This window comes from Schistocerca nitens, chromosome 1, assembly GCF_023898315.1.
Source record: "Schistocerca nitens isolate TAMUIC-IGC-003100 chromosome 1, iqSchNite1.1, whole genome shotgun sequence".
Lineage (NCBI taxonomy): Eukaryota > Metazoa > Arthropoda > Insecta > Orthoptera > Acrididae > Schistocerca > Schistocerca nitens.
This window is the reverse complement of record NC_064614.1, coordinates 94382386-94399039: the sequence shown is the minus strand read 5'-3', so window position 1 is coordinate 94399039 and position 16654 is coordinate 94382386. Positions and strand designations below refer to the sequence as shown.

General features: G+C 43.5%; 1 protein-coding gene across 5 annotated transcripts in view; it reads left to right on the top strand.

Moving 5' to 3' along the window:
- LOC126241704 (scoloptoxin SSD14-like) overlaps positions 1–16654 on the top strand; it is a 588477-nt gene that overhangs the window by 516716 nt on the left and 55107 nt on the right. For all 5 annotated transcript variants that reach the window (XM_049948033.1, XM_049948032.1, XM_049948031.1 and 2 more), the window contains one exon: positions 2705–2935. In XM_049948033.1, coding sequence (XP_049803990.1) covers positions 2705–2935 — 231 coding nt within the window. The remainder of the gene's footprint in view (positions 1–2704; positions 2936–16654) is intronic.

The window sequence follows — 16654 nt, the reverse complement described above, 5'->3', positions numbered from 1 at the left end:
GCTTCGGGACGTCACCCGCACGCTGCCTGCCATCTGTTAGACTTACCATTTGGGCTTTGCCTCGTTTCTGTTCACAGAAATTTCCATCTTCCTTCTTCGTCTTGGTGCCCACGTTCCATCCCGAAAACGCACGCACGCACAGTTAGTTCATCGGCGGGCCGAGATTCAGATGGATCTCATCCGATGTTTAAAAGTCTCCATCGCTCGGCTTGTGTCCCATTGTTTGTTATGCCCACACTCACGGGAGTTTTGAGATGCTATTGTTTTTTACACCGATGGCTCTAAATCCATCGATCATGTAAAATATACCTTCTCGTCTTCTGTTGGCATGGAACACCATCTCTTGCCTGCTATGTGAGGGGTGTGTATTGTGGTACCTCTGCTTCATTTAATGGTCGCCCCCTCACAAGTTTGGTTTTGGATGGACTCGATAAGCAGCCTTCAGGCTGTCACCAAGTGTTTTCCCCGCCCCCCTCTTGGTGTCTCGCATCCACGACTTTCTCCTCCCCAATCTTGATCGTGCTGCTTGTTTAGTTGATTTCTTTAGGGTTCCCTGTCGTAGGGGTATCTCAGCTTACCGATCATCTGGTTGGGAGGGAGGCGGTGGGAGGGTGGGCAGCGACCTAGCCTCTGTTCTCTGTGACCTCTTCAGGGCCTGGTGAATTTGAGGTGTCATGGCTCCACAACAAAATCCTTTTTCCTCAGTCATGGACTGGCTCTCGAGGAGGCCACCCCCTGTCTAATGAATTTCGTGCGATCAAGGGGACTCCAGGACTCCACCATATTGCATTTTTCCCTCCGCCTCTCCCAGTGGGAAACTACCATCCTCTGCTCCATAAAGAGCTGCCCTCCCACTTTGTAGATGCAGGACCCCCCTCACAGTGATCCCTACTTTGCTGGACTACCGCCCCCTTTTGGACCTTCACGCTAAATAGGCCCTCCACTTTTCTTGTCCCAGCTGTTAGCGGATGACGCTCGAATGGTTACACCCGTCCCCAGTTTTCTATGTGAAAGTGGTTTATACTCCCACATTTAAATACCTGAATTTCCTTCGCAGATAGCGTTAGCATCAGTTTGGGAGGACGTCAGCCGTGTCTCCATGCCGGCCATGTATTCCTCACAGTTTCCCTACGTTTTGTCTGGACTTTCTACAGTTTTGTTTCCCCCATTTCTTGTGTCCTCCCCTGCTGGTGTTGTCCCCATTGTGTCGTGATCATGGTATGGTGTGTGCACTGGGATGAGACGGCGATGGCGCCCCATTGTGCGAAGTGCCTTTGGGGTGCCGCGTGCTGTCGTCCATCGCCACCTCCCCACCCTTCCTGTTCTTTTCTCCCCCTGCCACCCCCCCCCCCACCTCCATTCCTTTTGCCTTTTTGTTTGCCCTTTGCCCTTTTTCCTTTCCTGTCGACTGGACTGTGTTGTTTGCGTTGTTCCTCCCTTAGTTTCTGCCGCCTTGGGTCATAAGACCGACGACCGCGCTGCTTGGTCCCTTTCCCACTCCCAGTCAACTTAGTTTGATTCGAACAATAGTAATTACACTACACGACGAGCAAAAGTAGCTGAACTTCACTGTGCGAGCAGCTCAGTAATATGCCTCTTCCAGTTCAGCTTTTTATCGGTATGTACACCCAAAAATTTGGAGCATTCTACCCTGTTTACTGATTTCTGTACATGTGCTATATCTGTTGTTGGTTTGGTTCTGTTTATTCCACCGAACTCAGCACAGTTTGTTGCCCAAAATTTAGGGCGAGGCCATTTTTAGAGAACTATTTAATTCCTCGAAAAACATTAACAATTTCGTTGTTGCCTTCTCTTGAATGATTTATTGAAATTTAATATCGTCTGCAGAAAGTGCCAGTTCTACTGGGTGATCAAAAAGTCAGTATAAATTTGAAAACTTAATAAACGACGCAATAATGTAGATAGATAGGTAAAAATTGACACACATGCTTGGAATGACATGGGGTTTTACTAGAACCAAAAAAAACACCCCATATTGCTAGACGCGTGAAAGATCTCTTGCGCGCGTCGTTCGGTGATGATCGTGTGCACAGCCGCCACTTTCTTCATGCTTGGTCTTCCAGATCCCCAGACCTCAGTCTGTGCGATTATTGGCTTTGGGGTTACCTGAAGTCGCAAGTGTATTGTGATCGACCGACATCTTTAGGGATGCTGGAAGACAACATCCCACGCCAGTGCCTCACAATAACCCCTGACATGCTTTATAGTGCTGTTAACAACATTATTCTTGTACTACAGCTATTGTTGAGGAATGATGGACATATTGAGCATTTCCTGTAAAGAACATCATCTTTTCTGTGTCTTACTTTGTTGTGCTAATTATTGCTATTCTGATCAGATGAAGCGCAATCTGTCGGACATTTTTTGAACGTTTGTATTTTTTTTTTTTTTTTTGTTCTAATAAAACCCCATGTCATTCCAAGCATGTGTGTCAATTTGTACCTCTCTATCTACATTATTCAGTGATTTATTCAGTATTCAAATTTATACTGACTTTTTGATCATCCGGTACTTGCTGAATGGTAATTGGAAAGTTATTAACATTTATATAACAGGAATAAGAATGGACCAAGAATTGAATTTGTGGGACGCCGTAATTTTTTCCCCAGACACTAAAATTTTCTCACCTTCCAGCATTGTTTGTATTATTCAGCACAAGTGAAGCACGTGACGCGTGTTGCAGGCCGAAGCTCCGCCGGCAGCTGGTGGTGTTCGTCGGGGTGGTGGTGCTCGGCGCGCTGGCGCTGGCGATCGTGCACGTGTGCTACCAGCTGGCGGCGCGCCACGGCGGCGCCGCCGTCGTCCTGGTGCCGCCCAACCCCGAGGTGCCGCAGGCTCCGTCGCCCTCCACCCTGCACCGCTTCTCCAAGGCCGCCGTCTGCTCCGACGCTGCGCCCTGCTCCTCCATCGGCAGGTACGTCTCGTCACAGCCTAAGTGAGGGCCCCACCGCAAGCACTGCACATAGGATTGGATTGTTTGGGGAAGGAGACCAGACAGCGAGGTCATCGGTCTCATCGGATTAGGAAAGGACGGGGAAGGAAGTCGGCCGTGCCCTTTCAAAGGAACCATCTCAGCATTTGCCTGAAGTGATTTAGGGGCATGACGGAAAACCTGAATCAGGATGTCCGGACGCGGGATTGAACCGTCGTCCTCCCGAATGCGAGTCCAGTGTGCTAGCCACTGCGCCACCTCGCTCGGCACTGCACATACCAGGATCCCCCTGATACAGCGATGCCTGTTACGGCGTTCGCACTGTCAAGTGTCACGGTTCCTCTAGGGAGGTGAAAAAGCTCGGAACGCACACGCCGACTCGCGGCCGTCCACGGTCAGAGAGCGGGCAGGACTCGGCGATCCATTATAGCTGGATCAAGCGAATGACTGATGGCTACTCGTTAGCAGGGCAGCTACCGTGGCGACAACCAAACTGAGAAAGAGTTTCGTAACGCCTTCTGTTCACTGTTGTCACCTTATGTTGTCTATGTTGGACTGTCGTAAGGAACTGTGACTTTAAGACAGTAAAAGTTCAAATAAAACAATTATTTTTTGATTTTATCCGTACTGGGAGAGGTCGTGGTTGTGAATGTCAATCTTAAAAAATATGTCGGCTCAACCACTTGTTTATAGTGTAAAACACTAAGATTGACGCGTTTCGGAAGTCAAGCTTCCATCATCCGAATAATAAAAAGAAAAAAACCTGTTAAAACTCACTAAAATGGAACATGCACCAGGCACAATAAAATTGATAATAAATTTAAAACATCGTGGCTACTTCCCTTGTTGCAGCCGTGTCTTCCAAGGTGCATCTCCACATAGTCGTCAAAATATAAAAAAAAAACTCTAAAATGGTGTCGCCTATGGTGTTCGACATCTAACCACATGGATCTCTCCTCTATCGTCGTAAACCGCCCGTGCGTCTTCCTTGATACCACACACCACGTAGCCAAACACGACACTGAAACGCAAGTGAGCTCACGCGCAAGTAAACAAGGAAGTCACAGAGATGTCTATACAAACATGTTCCAAGGACCTCATGAAATGAACATAGCGATGCTTTCCGGCTTAATAATTTCGAAAAGTCAGCTGTAGCCACGCATATTTGGGAAACGGGACACCCCATGTTGGGAATAGATCAGGATCTCGTTATTTTACATAGAAAGGAAAAAGGCAAAAAGCTGGATCTACTAGAACAGCTGGAAATTACGATACATAGCGTGGATAAACAGAACACACTGAATAAACAGCTAACTGGTGATACAAATACCTTCTTCAAACATTTCACTGGTTTCTTTTAGTAACTACATTTTTAGCAATTCGCAGGATACCATCATTTCATGTCCCAATCAACAGTACCACATATACAGGGCTATTACAAATGATTGAAGCGATTTCATAAATTCACTGTAGCTCCATTCATTGACATATGGTCACGACACACTACAGATACGTAGAAAAACTCATAAAGTTTTGTTCGGCTGAAGCCGCACTTCAGGTTTCTGCCGCCAGAGCGCTCGAGAGCGCAGTGAGACAAAATGGCGACAGGAGCCGAGAAAGCGGATGTCGTGCTTGAAATGCACACATCAGTCAGTCATAACAGTGCAACGACACTTCAGGACGAAGTTCAACAAAGATCCACCAACTGCTAACTCCATTCGGCGATGGTATGCGCAGTTTAAAGCTTGTGGATGCCTCTGTAAGGGGAAATCAACGGGTCGGCCTGCAGTGAGCGAAGAAACGGTTGAACGCGTGCGGGCAAGTTTCACGCGTAGCCCGAGGAAGTCGACGAATAAAGCAAGCAGGGAGCTAAACGTACCACAGCCGACGGTTTGGAAAATCTTACGGAAAAGGCTAAAGCAGAAGGCTTACCATTTACAATTGCTACAAGCCCTGACACCCGATGACAAAGTCAAACGCTTTGAATTTTCGGCGCGGTTGCAACAGCTCATGGAAGAGGATGCGTTCAGTGCGAAACTTGTTTTCAGTGATGAAGCAACATTTTTTCTTAATGGTGAAGTGAACGGACACAATATGCGAATCTGGGTGGTAGAGAATCCTCACGCATTCGTGCAGCAAATTCGCAATTCACCAAAAGTTAACGTGTTTTGTGCAATCTCACGATTTAAAGTTTACAGCCCCTTTTTCTTCTGCGAAAAAAACGTTACAGGACACGTGTATCTGGAGATGCTGGAAAATTGGCTCATGCCACAACTGGAGACCGACAGCGCCGACTTCATCTTTCAACAGGATGGTGCTCCACCGCACTTCCATCACGATGTTCGGCATTTCTTAAACAGGAGATTGGAAAACCGATGGATCGGTCGTGGTGGAGATCACGATCAGCAATTCACGTCATGGCCTCCACGCTCTCCCGACTTAACCCCATGCGATTTCTTTCTGTGGGGTTATGTCAAAGATTCAGTGTTTAAACCTCCTCTACCAAGAAACGTGCCAGAACTGCAAGCTCGCATCAACGATGCTTTCGAACTCATTGATGGGGACATGCTGCGCCGAGTGTGGGAGGAACTTGATTATCGGCTTGATGTCTGCCGAATCACTAAAGGGGCACATATCGAACATTTGTGAATGCCTAAAAAAACTTTTTGAGTTTTTGTATGTGTGTGCAAAGCATTGTGGAAATATCTCAAATAATAAAGTTATTGTAGAGCTGTGAAATCGCTTCAATCATTTGTAATAACCATGTATAATTAAGACGAGAATGGTCAATGATCATTTCAGTGCATATGCAAACCAGGCTCGAACTCTTACGGGAATCGGCGAAATGCCGCGAATAATGAGGATAATGGAGAAGCAGCACCACACTGGTAACGTGTGGATAAGAGTTGAGAATTTGGGTCCGACAGGAGGTCGAATCCGGTGTGGCATAAATTTTCAATGTCCACTCGCAGTCAATGTCTGTAGTTTCTTTGCGTCTTAGTTCATAGTTTCTGCTAGATCAAAATGATGTCCGAAAGAACAGACACAACAGATGAGGGGTGTTTTTTAAGTAAGTACCGTTTTGAAATTAAAAAAGACGTGCTAAGATATCTCAATTTTATTTTTACATGAAAGCCTGTACCTTAATCTACTTTTCTACATAATTTCCGTCAATATTGAGGCACTTGTCATAACGTTGTACCAGTTTTTGAATACCCTCCTCATAGAAGTCTGCCGCCTGACTTGTTAACCACTGCATCACCACTGTTTTGACTTTGTCATCGTCTTGAAGACGCTGACCGCCCAGGTGTTTCTTCAAGTGCAGGAACAGATGGTAGTCACTGGGCGCAAGATCGGGGCTGTACGGAGGATGATCTGGAGTTTCCCATCGAAAAGATGTGATGAGATCTTTGGTCTGATTCGCCACATGCGGACGGGCATTGTCTTGCAGCAAAACGAGCCCTTGCTCAACTTCCATGGACTGTTGCTTTGATTCTGGTGTGACGTAGGCCACCCATGTTTCATCGCTCATAACGATTTGGCTTCAGAAATAATCACCGTCGTTGTGGTACCGCTCAAGGAAAGTCAATGCACTGTCTAAACGTTTGGTTTTGTGCACATCCGTCAACATTTTCGGTACCCAACGTGCGCACAATTTTCGGTAATTCAAGTGCTCTGTCACAATGCCATACAAAACACTACGAGAAACATTACGAAAGTCATCTCGCAAGGAGGAAATCGTAAAGCGTCTGTTTTCTCTCACCGTATTGTCCACTTCCTGCACCAAACTTTCATTAACGACCGAAGGACGCCCCGCCCACTCCGTTGTTCATCATGCACATTTGTGCGGCCATCTTTAAATGCTCTCACCCACTTTCTCACCATTCCATCACTCATAATGTTTTCTCCGTAAACAGCACAGATCTCACGAGGAGTATCGATCGCTTTTAGGCCTTCAGCACTAAGAAATCTTATACAGCCCGTACTTCAGTGTCTGCGGGACTCAAGATTATCGGAGGCATCTTAAACACTCAGTACACAACGTAAAAAGGAAGAATCACACTGTAATGGCGTCAGTGCGTAGATTAAGGTACAGGCTTTCATGTAAAAATAAAATTATTGAGATATTAGCACGTGTTTTTTTAATTTCAAAACGGTACTACTTAAAAAACACGCCTCGTATATATCAACTAACTTATCTTTTTCTGAAACACTTTCCTTGCTGTTAAAAGTCTGCATTTTATATCCCCTGTACCTCGGCTGTCAGTTATTTTACTGCCAAAGTAACAAAACTCATCTGCTGTTTTTAGCCTATTGTTTCCTAATTCAAATCCCGCAGCCTAGCTTGATTTAATTCGACTACATTCTGTTACCCTTGTCTTATTTTTGTTGATTTTCATAATATTTTCTATTTTCAAGACGCTATCCATTCCATTCAACTGCTCATCCAAGTTGGACATCTGACATAATTACAATGTCACTGCCAAACATTAAAGTTTTTATTTCTCCTCCATAAACCTCAATTCTCCTTCCAAATTTCTCCTGTGTTTCCTTCACAGTTAGCTCAATGTACGGACTGAAAAACATTGGGCATAGGCTACAACCCTGTCTCTCACCATTCTCAAGTACTGCTTCCTTTCTTCGTCCTTAAGCTGAAAAAAGCAGTTTGCTTCATGTACAAGTTATGAATAACCTTCTGCTCTCGGTATTTAATCCCTGCTATCTTCAAAGTTAGTGTGTATTCCAGTCAACGTTGTTAACAGATCTCTCCAAATGCACAAATTCTAAAAACGTAGGTTTGCCATCGGCATCCCGCCATTATAAGATGGTCAGTATTGTCTCAAGTGTTCATACATTGCTTCCAAACACAAACTTATCTTCCGGGAAATAGATTTCTGCCGGTTTTTCCGTTCTTCTGTAAATATTGTCAATATTTTGCAACCATAACTCATTAAACTGATACTTCGACACTATTCACACCCGTCAGCACCTCTCTTCATGGGAACTGGAATTACAGCATTCTTCGTGAAGTTTGAAAGTATTTAGCCTTTTTCATGTAGCTTCCACATCAGGAGGAAGAATTTTGTTCTGGCTGCCTATCCCAAGATGTCAATAACTCTTCAGGTCTTTCAGTGCTCTGCAAAATTCTTCTCGCAGTATCATATCTCATTTCTCATATTTACTTCCTTCCTTCCTTCCTTCCTCCTCTCTTTCTACAATATTGCCCTCGAGATTGTTACCCCTATATAGACACTCTACACATTCCTTCTACTTCTCAGCTTTCCCTTCCCTTCCCTACTTAATACTGACTTGCCCTTTTTGCTCCTTTTTTCTCAAGCAGCAGCTTTAATTTTCCTATAGGTTCTACTCATTTGTTTAGAAGTTTGTATTTCCATTTAACTACTCCATTTACTGAATTTTTGTATTTCCTTTTATAAAGTGAATTCAATATCTACTGTGATATTCAAGGATTTCTACTGCACCTTGTCGTTTTACCTATTTGATCCTGTACTGCCTTCACTGTTTTATCTCTCCAAGCTACCCATTCATCTTCTACTGTATTCATTTCCCCCGTTTGTAGGTCGTTGCCTAATGCTTCCTCTGAAAAAACCTCTGGTTCTTACAATTTATCTGGACCCCATCCTCATAACTGCCTAACTTCTCGCAATTTCTTCAGTTTTAATCTACAGTTCGCAATCAATTAATTAGTCAGTTTACATCTACCTGTGAACACGTCATACGGTTTAAAATCTGGTTTCGAAATCTTTATTTTAATATTAGATAATCCATTTGAATCCTTAAAGTGTCCCCAGCTCTCTTCTACATATACAACGAGCAACCTTTTTTCATTCTTAAACCAAATGTTAGCAATGATTATTTTGTGATCTGTGCAAAATTCTACCAGGTGGCCCCCTCTTTCATTCCTTTCCCCCAGCTCCATGTTCTCATACTACATATCCTCGTCTTCCTTATCTTGTTATCGAATTCCAGGTACCCGTTGCAACTAAATTATCCTCAATTATCTCAACAATTTCCTGTATCAAACAATACACTATTTCAGTCTATTAATGTGCAGAGCTAGTTGACATATAAAATTGTTGTAGTGTGGTGGGTGCTGGCTTCGCTCCTGTCTTGGCAAAGATAGTACGTTCAGTATGCTGTTCATAGTAGCTAACGCGCGCTCCTGTTTTGTTATTCATTGTCAGACCTACTCCTGCACTAGCCCTGTTTGATTTCGTATTTATAATCGTATACTCACGTCACCAAAAGTCCTGTTCCTCCTGCCACGAAACTTCTTTAATTTCCACTGTATCTAAGTTCAACCTATTCATTTTCGTTTCTAAATTTTCTAACCTGCCTGCCCACATAAGGAATCTTAATATTTCACGCTCCGATCTACAGAATTCTAGTTTCGTTCCTGCTGATGACGACATCCTCCTGAGTAGTCCCCGCCCAGATATGCGAATGGGGGGTTTATCTTACCTCGGTTTGCCTCGGCAATATTTATTGTGCTTCCTGAATACCATTATAACAACTGGGTGGTAGCTAATCTTGCAGGGCCAGACTATTCAATCATTCAGACTTGCCTGCTGCTACTGAAAAGGCTGCTTGCTGCTCTGCAAGAACGACGCCTCAGTCTGGCCACTCTAGGCACCACTACATTGTGGGTATACCTCCCGTATGACCATCAGCAACGTTGTCATGCAACGTGTCCCACTGCGGCGAGATCCATGGTTCATGGGGGTGTTGCAAAAAGAAACTTGAAAGCTAACTGGTTTACTTCATTGTTCTTACTATATGTTCCCTGTTGCTGAGTTTTCGTTTATGTATTCCATCTGATCATGTTTAAAACGTTCTTTAAAAACTTTCTCAATTGTGTTAGGTGTTCCTTCGTGCTAATTAATTCCTGCGCCCCCTCGTAAATGCCGACGTTAGCTTCTCGTATCTTACCGTTTACTATTCAGAATTCGCCTGTGACGTCTCCCGCACAATCTCAAGCGTCAAATGCGTTGCGTCCGTTGAGAACGCTGGCAGCATTTTCCGCCGACCGGTTCGCTCGCCCTATTCTGTATCGTTCATACCGATCGGTGTAATAGGTGTGTCTCGGTAGTGACGTCATATTCAGTTCTTTACTGAAATATCCTATTCAGTAAGCATCTGAGACCTATTACCGAACGGTCCTCTCACCGATTTTACAATTGTACCGAGAGGTTTTGGATTTCGGTGTGGCCCTGTCGATCGGTGAGCTGTGGTTTATCTACACCTATAATTTGTTATTTTAAACTTATTTAGCGGTTTTAGCTTTGGCTTTAGTGAATGTGTTACTAAAGAATCACCAGAGGACGCATCCAGTTGGAAATTGAGTTCATAATAGACTATTTTCCTTTGTTAGAAATATGGTTAGGTTAGATTGTTACAGTGAATGATTACATAAAAAAAGTTTTCGGTCAATATTCTCTCAAAATACGTGTTGTTTTTATGCAAATAAGAGTTTAAAGATCATTAAATATCAAGACATTGGCTGTGCTTACGTATATTACATGAGTGTGAACTGACGTTACTAGTGATTTTGTGTACTTTTCCCTCAAATGGTTTAGTTAGTGATTATCGAAACGTGTTCATAACTTTCGACTAACAAAGGAAAGAAATCATGTGAAGCCTGATATTGGAAACCTTCCAAACTATCATGCATTTATGACTTACGCAACACCGTTTGGCAACAAAGTCGGCCTACGCTTCTCTATGCTATAGTAGAAGAATTGAGCATTACGTTTCAGTTGTTTGGTCAGTGTGAATGAGAATAAGATGGCATAATGTGGCATTTACGACAGTCTGCAGAATACAGTCAAATACGCTATCATTATGCATGCATGGAAACATGCGGTCAGGGAAACTCTAAAAAAATTTCTGTGCATTTCAGTTGAGAATCATGGAGATGGATATACTGCGCCTGATACAGTTAAGGATGAGGCAAGAGCGATGAAGGCGGGCACTTCAGCTACATGGAATGCGGCGTCATGCATTATGACAACGTAAACACAACTTTTGGTACTTCGAAGAATAGCGCGCCTTTGTCGTCTGCTAGCCGCTGTGTGTTCGTGGCGCTGTGCGCGCTGCAGTGCGCATGCGCGGATCTGCGGCCGCTTGCTTTCGATTGGCTTACGCGATGCGAACCGACAACAGCGCTTCGGTTCTCTAGACCCGAACGGCATCGCTTCCGAAATGCATACTGAATAACGCAGGGGCTCTAATTCGAGTGCTCTTGAGTACCGAAACGATCGGCACAAAGGCGGAAAGATACAGAATAGGCACCCTGGTGGACGTTGTCACACTGTAAACGCCGCAGATAATACGACAGTGTGATTCCCGCTGTTCTTGGGCGGAGTGTGATTCCCGCTGTTGGTGAGGCGCGTGTGGGGTTCCCCAGTGGACTCGACACTTAACACCACGCCCAACTTCTACTGGTGCTGCGTAGGCCCGGATCACGCAGCTACCAAAGAGACACGCGTTTATTATTTTCTAAGTTATGATGCTGCGTCCCTCTGTGCCCCCATTTCACACGTGACGTCGAAATGCCGCAAAATGTCTTTCAGTGTCGATCGAGGAAGCATACGTAATGGACAACTACAGAACGTACAGGTAGCGCGCGCTATTCGCACTTAGTACACAAAATTTACTTTAAAAAGAGAAGCTTCTGGGAGCCGAACGGCTTATCAGAGGTACTTTCGCGGAAATGTTAAAGTAATAATTTCCATATCTGGTTCCACTCTTGAGATGAACTAATGCCAAGAGCGAAGATGCCGTGACGACAATGGCCATTCTGAGCCTATTTTATATAGTTACGTTTACTGTTTACTACAGCTAATTCGAACTCTGGGTTCCTGTACGTCTGTTAGCTCCTACGAAAGATAGTGTGAGAATACGTTACCATATTTGGAAGGTCAGAGTTTATCCAATTTGTTACTAAACGACGAACTGCACATTGACAATGGAAAATCTCTTCCAGGAACAGAAAAAACAATTTTTTTGCATTTTTCTGGTTAGAGTTATTTTGTATATCCCAAAATATTATGCGGCCATTTAGTGGGAACTTCTTAACGCGCAAAAAAAGAAAGAAAACGCCTATTCAGTTACCTGGACCTGGAAATTTGTTGAACCTGTTTTTGGGATATACTCAAACAAGTGAAGGATTGAAACTTTCTGGCAGATTAAAACTGTGTGCCGGATCGAGACTCAAACTCGGGACCTTTGCCATTCGCGGGCAAGTGCTCTACGGACGGGGCGTGAGTCGTGATTTGGTAGCTCAGTCGGTAGAGCACTTGCCCGCGAAAGGCAAAGGTCCCGAGTTCGAGTCTCTGTCCTGCACACAGTTTTAATCTGCCAGGAAGTTTCATATCGGCGCACACTCCGCTGTAGAGTGAAAATTTCATTCTAAGTGAAGGATTTTTCCCCACAGACCATTACATGTCGAGAGGGATACAACTAAACTTCACTCGGAGTGATATGGCTTCTGTAGATATGACCTACTTCTTCTGTTGTGATGTTTTGAATGTCGGTTGTATGTATTTGTTCTTAAGCAGCGGCTTCTGTTATCTATGTTCAATTTGAGGTTTGGTAATGTTCAACCCTTTAAGATCCATTTGTACTTCTTTAAACCAGTTGGTTTTTGACTTTTTGTTCCAAAAGTAGCCAAGAAGTATGTGGCAAAGATCATTGATGCCTCTTAATCAATCCTTATGTACAAAATGTTATTACTATATCACTGTAAAAGAAACTTTAAGGCATTCTGATGTATTAACAGCCATCAACGTTTTTATTAATCATACTTTATTTGATTTAAAACATCGTGTACAATCACAATCTCACTAAGCGCTACTTGTGCTCTGAGTGTCTCGCTGTTCATACCGCAAAAATGGATGAGACCCTTCGTACTTCAACACCGTTAATGGCTAGAAACAAGTTGGTGTTAATGTTTTTTCACGAGATTACACAGGGAAAAAAAGCTTTGACGGTTTTTGAGAATACGTACCTAATATTTGTGGCGTAAGTGGTGGCGTGGTAGAAATATAAACGAGTGGACAGGTTGGTGGCGGTCCGAGACCCGTTCGTTGTGTTCTACAATTTTTTTTTGTTCAGATGCATGGTAATTAACTCATACTTAACCATCTTTTTTTTTCAGGAAAAATGCAGGTCTTCTAGTTTCTAATTACACGCAAAATTCTGCTTTTAGTTCCAAAACATACTCTTCATTATCGATATTCTATAAAAGATTGTGAAAGATTTTGAGGTAATAAAAATTACACAGTTAAATTTTTTGGAGACAAATGAAAACTTACGTACTCTTTTTAGAATATGGCAATTGTTTTATAGGGCAGACGAGTAACAGTGAAAAACGTCCTAGAAACATGGATAACAATTTATACGGCGTCATGCACACTGTAGAAATGCTGCGTTTTTGCAGTTGTCACATTAACACTGCGATCTGAACCGAATAAAAATGATCTGGAGCCAAGTAAAGGGATTTGTCACGAGAAATAACAAGATACCTAAGCTGCCAGACATACTGGAACTAATGCACCAAGCTTTGTGACGCGTCACTGCGGAATGATGGCGAAATGCAGAATAACAGATGATAAAAGAGGAGGAGGAAATGTGGACTTCTTGGTGGCTTGGGATTCGGTTGCTGATCGCTCTGTTATCAACGTAATAGTACTGTAATGTATTCCACGGAGTCCGATATGGAAGCAGTTCAAAGATTACCAGACGACTGACTGTAATACCTTCAGTTGCTTCAATAATTAACTAGATGGAAAAATTCCAGCAGTGCGCTTTTAGGCCACATATACCTCTTGCAGAAAAATTACCCTTGTTAAAATCAGGAATTTTCATAACTTTCGAATTAAAATACAGTGTTAGCTAAGATAGAGGTGTGGTAACCTGAGAAGCGTATCACCTGAGTTTTACCATGTATTTTTTCGTTCCGTTTAAAAATTAAATGACATTCAAAGCTCTGTTATTCTCTGCTCATCGCTTTTTACGTATTTACTGCAACTGTTCACATCAATGCAGATAATCTGGATCACTTGCTTGGCCGGTGCTGTCAAAGTTAAATGCGCCGGTAAAGCTGTTGCCCCGTATTATCTATCGCTGAGTCGATGTACACGTAACGCACAGCATAAAACGTATCCTCATTAAGTACTTTATTGTCCTCGCTACAGCTTGACATTCGTTCCACGTGAAACGAAATGCAATGAGGTTCCAGCAAACGCGGAAGAATACATAGTGTCATGTTTACATGTGGTTTATCCTTCCGATGAACGGAGTATAGTGGACTGGACGGCACATCATCATGGCGCTGACGGTGGAGGTGTTTAAATATGCTTGAAACACTGTTACGAAATCATCCCAATCAAGTATATTTGGGAGGGTAAATTTGCTTTTTTTTGTTCTGTTTATTATTTGAATCTCTGTTCACGTTGCTTGTCTCTGCGAAAAGCACAACCCGTGACGCATTAAATTGCAGTTAAACTTCACGCATTTATAACTTCTGTACGTTAAGTGGAGATCGCGAATATTTTTATTTTAAAACTTTGCGACCTAGCGTGGACTTTCTAGTATGTGCCAAAGACCATTGATGCCTCTAAATCAGTCCTTACATTCTTTTGACAAGTTTTCGTGCAGCGTGTGTTAACGCGACACTACGGTGCTGACGTGAAAGTAAACTCATCGGCACCTCACATAATTTTGTCAAACTCACGTTTTAAACCACGCGTGGCAGTATCCAAAGTGGATTTTCTCTCTGTAAAGAGAGTGCGCTGATTTGAAACTTTCTGGCAGGTTAAAACACTCCGCAGGATCGGGACACGAACCTGGGACATTTGCCTTCCGCGTGCTATCAAAGCATGACACACACGACCCGCCCTCGCAGACATACATTAGAGCTTTTACTGTCCAAAGGTCGCGGAAGTTCTCCTGCATACCTTGCGGGACTAACACTTTCCAAAGAAAGGATATTGCGGCGACTCGGCTTATCCACAGTTCGAAAGGTAGGAGATGAGGTGGTCATGGAAGAAAAGCTGCGAAAGAAATAGTAATCTACAGCTAAACAGATACGCGAGGAAAAAGGAAGAGTTCGACAGCACCTGAGTGGATGGTATGTAATCTTACAGTGATAGAGTTCCTGGCCACCCATATCTAAGTGGGCAGCGATCTGGTTCACATGGCTCTGAGCACTATGGGACTTAACATCTTAGGTCATAAGTCCCCTAGAACTTAGAACTATTTAAACCTAACTAACCTAAGGACATCACACACATCCATGCCCGAGGCAGGATTCGAACCTGCGACAGTAGCAGTCCCGCGGTTCCGGACTGAAGAACCGCACGGCCACCGCGGCCGGCTGCAGCGACCTGGATCACTATAGACTCACGGGCTGGTCGTGAGTCTTGCTTTGATAGCTCAGCCCGTAGAGCACTAGTACGCGAAAAGCAGTACTTCCGGCACAAGTTTTTAATCTGCCACGAAGTTAGAGGAGTCAGTATGTTCGTCAGTCTCAATCGAGACGAAAATGTATAACTTAATATCAGGGAGGCAGGGCCTAATTTCGGCGGGAACGACGTTCCAGCAGCTCCCTTGGAATTTTTTAACTCACTGGAACAAGTCGGCACCGGAGATATAAAATAATACACGCGTATTACATCGCAACGTAACTATAATTTGCTACTACGCCGGCATCAGTGAACACGACAATGGGTGGCAATAGTGATGATGACATGGGCAGGGGTATGAGGGCGAGATACCGTGTGTGTGTGTGTGTGTGTGTGTGTGTGTGTGTGTGTGTGTGTGTGTGAGGGGGGGGGGGCTTGAGATTTGGTTCCGAAGTCGTAGAAAATTATTTCCCATTGTAAGTTTTATTTCAGGTTTCCACAATCGAAACGTGATTTTCATGGCTTGGGGGAAGGGAAGGGAAGGGGCAGCGGTTGGGGTTGAAGAGGTGCATTCCTGCACCAAAAATGTTAGAAATTAACCATTGCAGGAAGGGTTCTATGCCGAATACTTGCAGAAGCATATTGGAACTAAACTTAGAGGTAACAGACCAGATTTATAAATAAGAGTGTATAAAAAGTTATTTCTATTTTTTTTCTGTGGCGTGCTCGTTGGTATGAAATGGGATAGCTCTAGCATTCCACAAAGATCTTGGAAAGCCGATAGATTTGCTTTTTTTAACTTTTGGCTGGCCACGTCAGATAATGTTCGTCACTTGAACCACACGATACTGTCTTATAACTTGCGCATCACACTTGTAAAAATATTTACAGTTATCATAATTATCAGTGGTCTCAGGAAATCGTAAGTAATAGCTGTATTTGGTTATCTGGCGGCCTATTAACAGTTACCACTTCGAAGAGTTGTTTACTTAAGTCCCCAATCTTTAGTAGATGTTTAGTTACTTCGACACACACACACACACACACACACACACACACACACACAAACTACCTTCTATTTTTTGTATCATCAGTAGCTGTGAACTGTTTTTTTCGGTTTGTAGAAGTAGATTTCAAGAACAATGCTGTAGTTACGTTTTATTATTAAGCCATCTGCAACAGAGGAAAAAACGCTCAGTCGTAGAAAGCGTTTTTTAGAGTAACACGATTCGAGTACGCAGTAACTATCCGCTCTGCAAGTACACACGATACT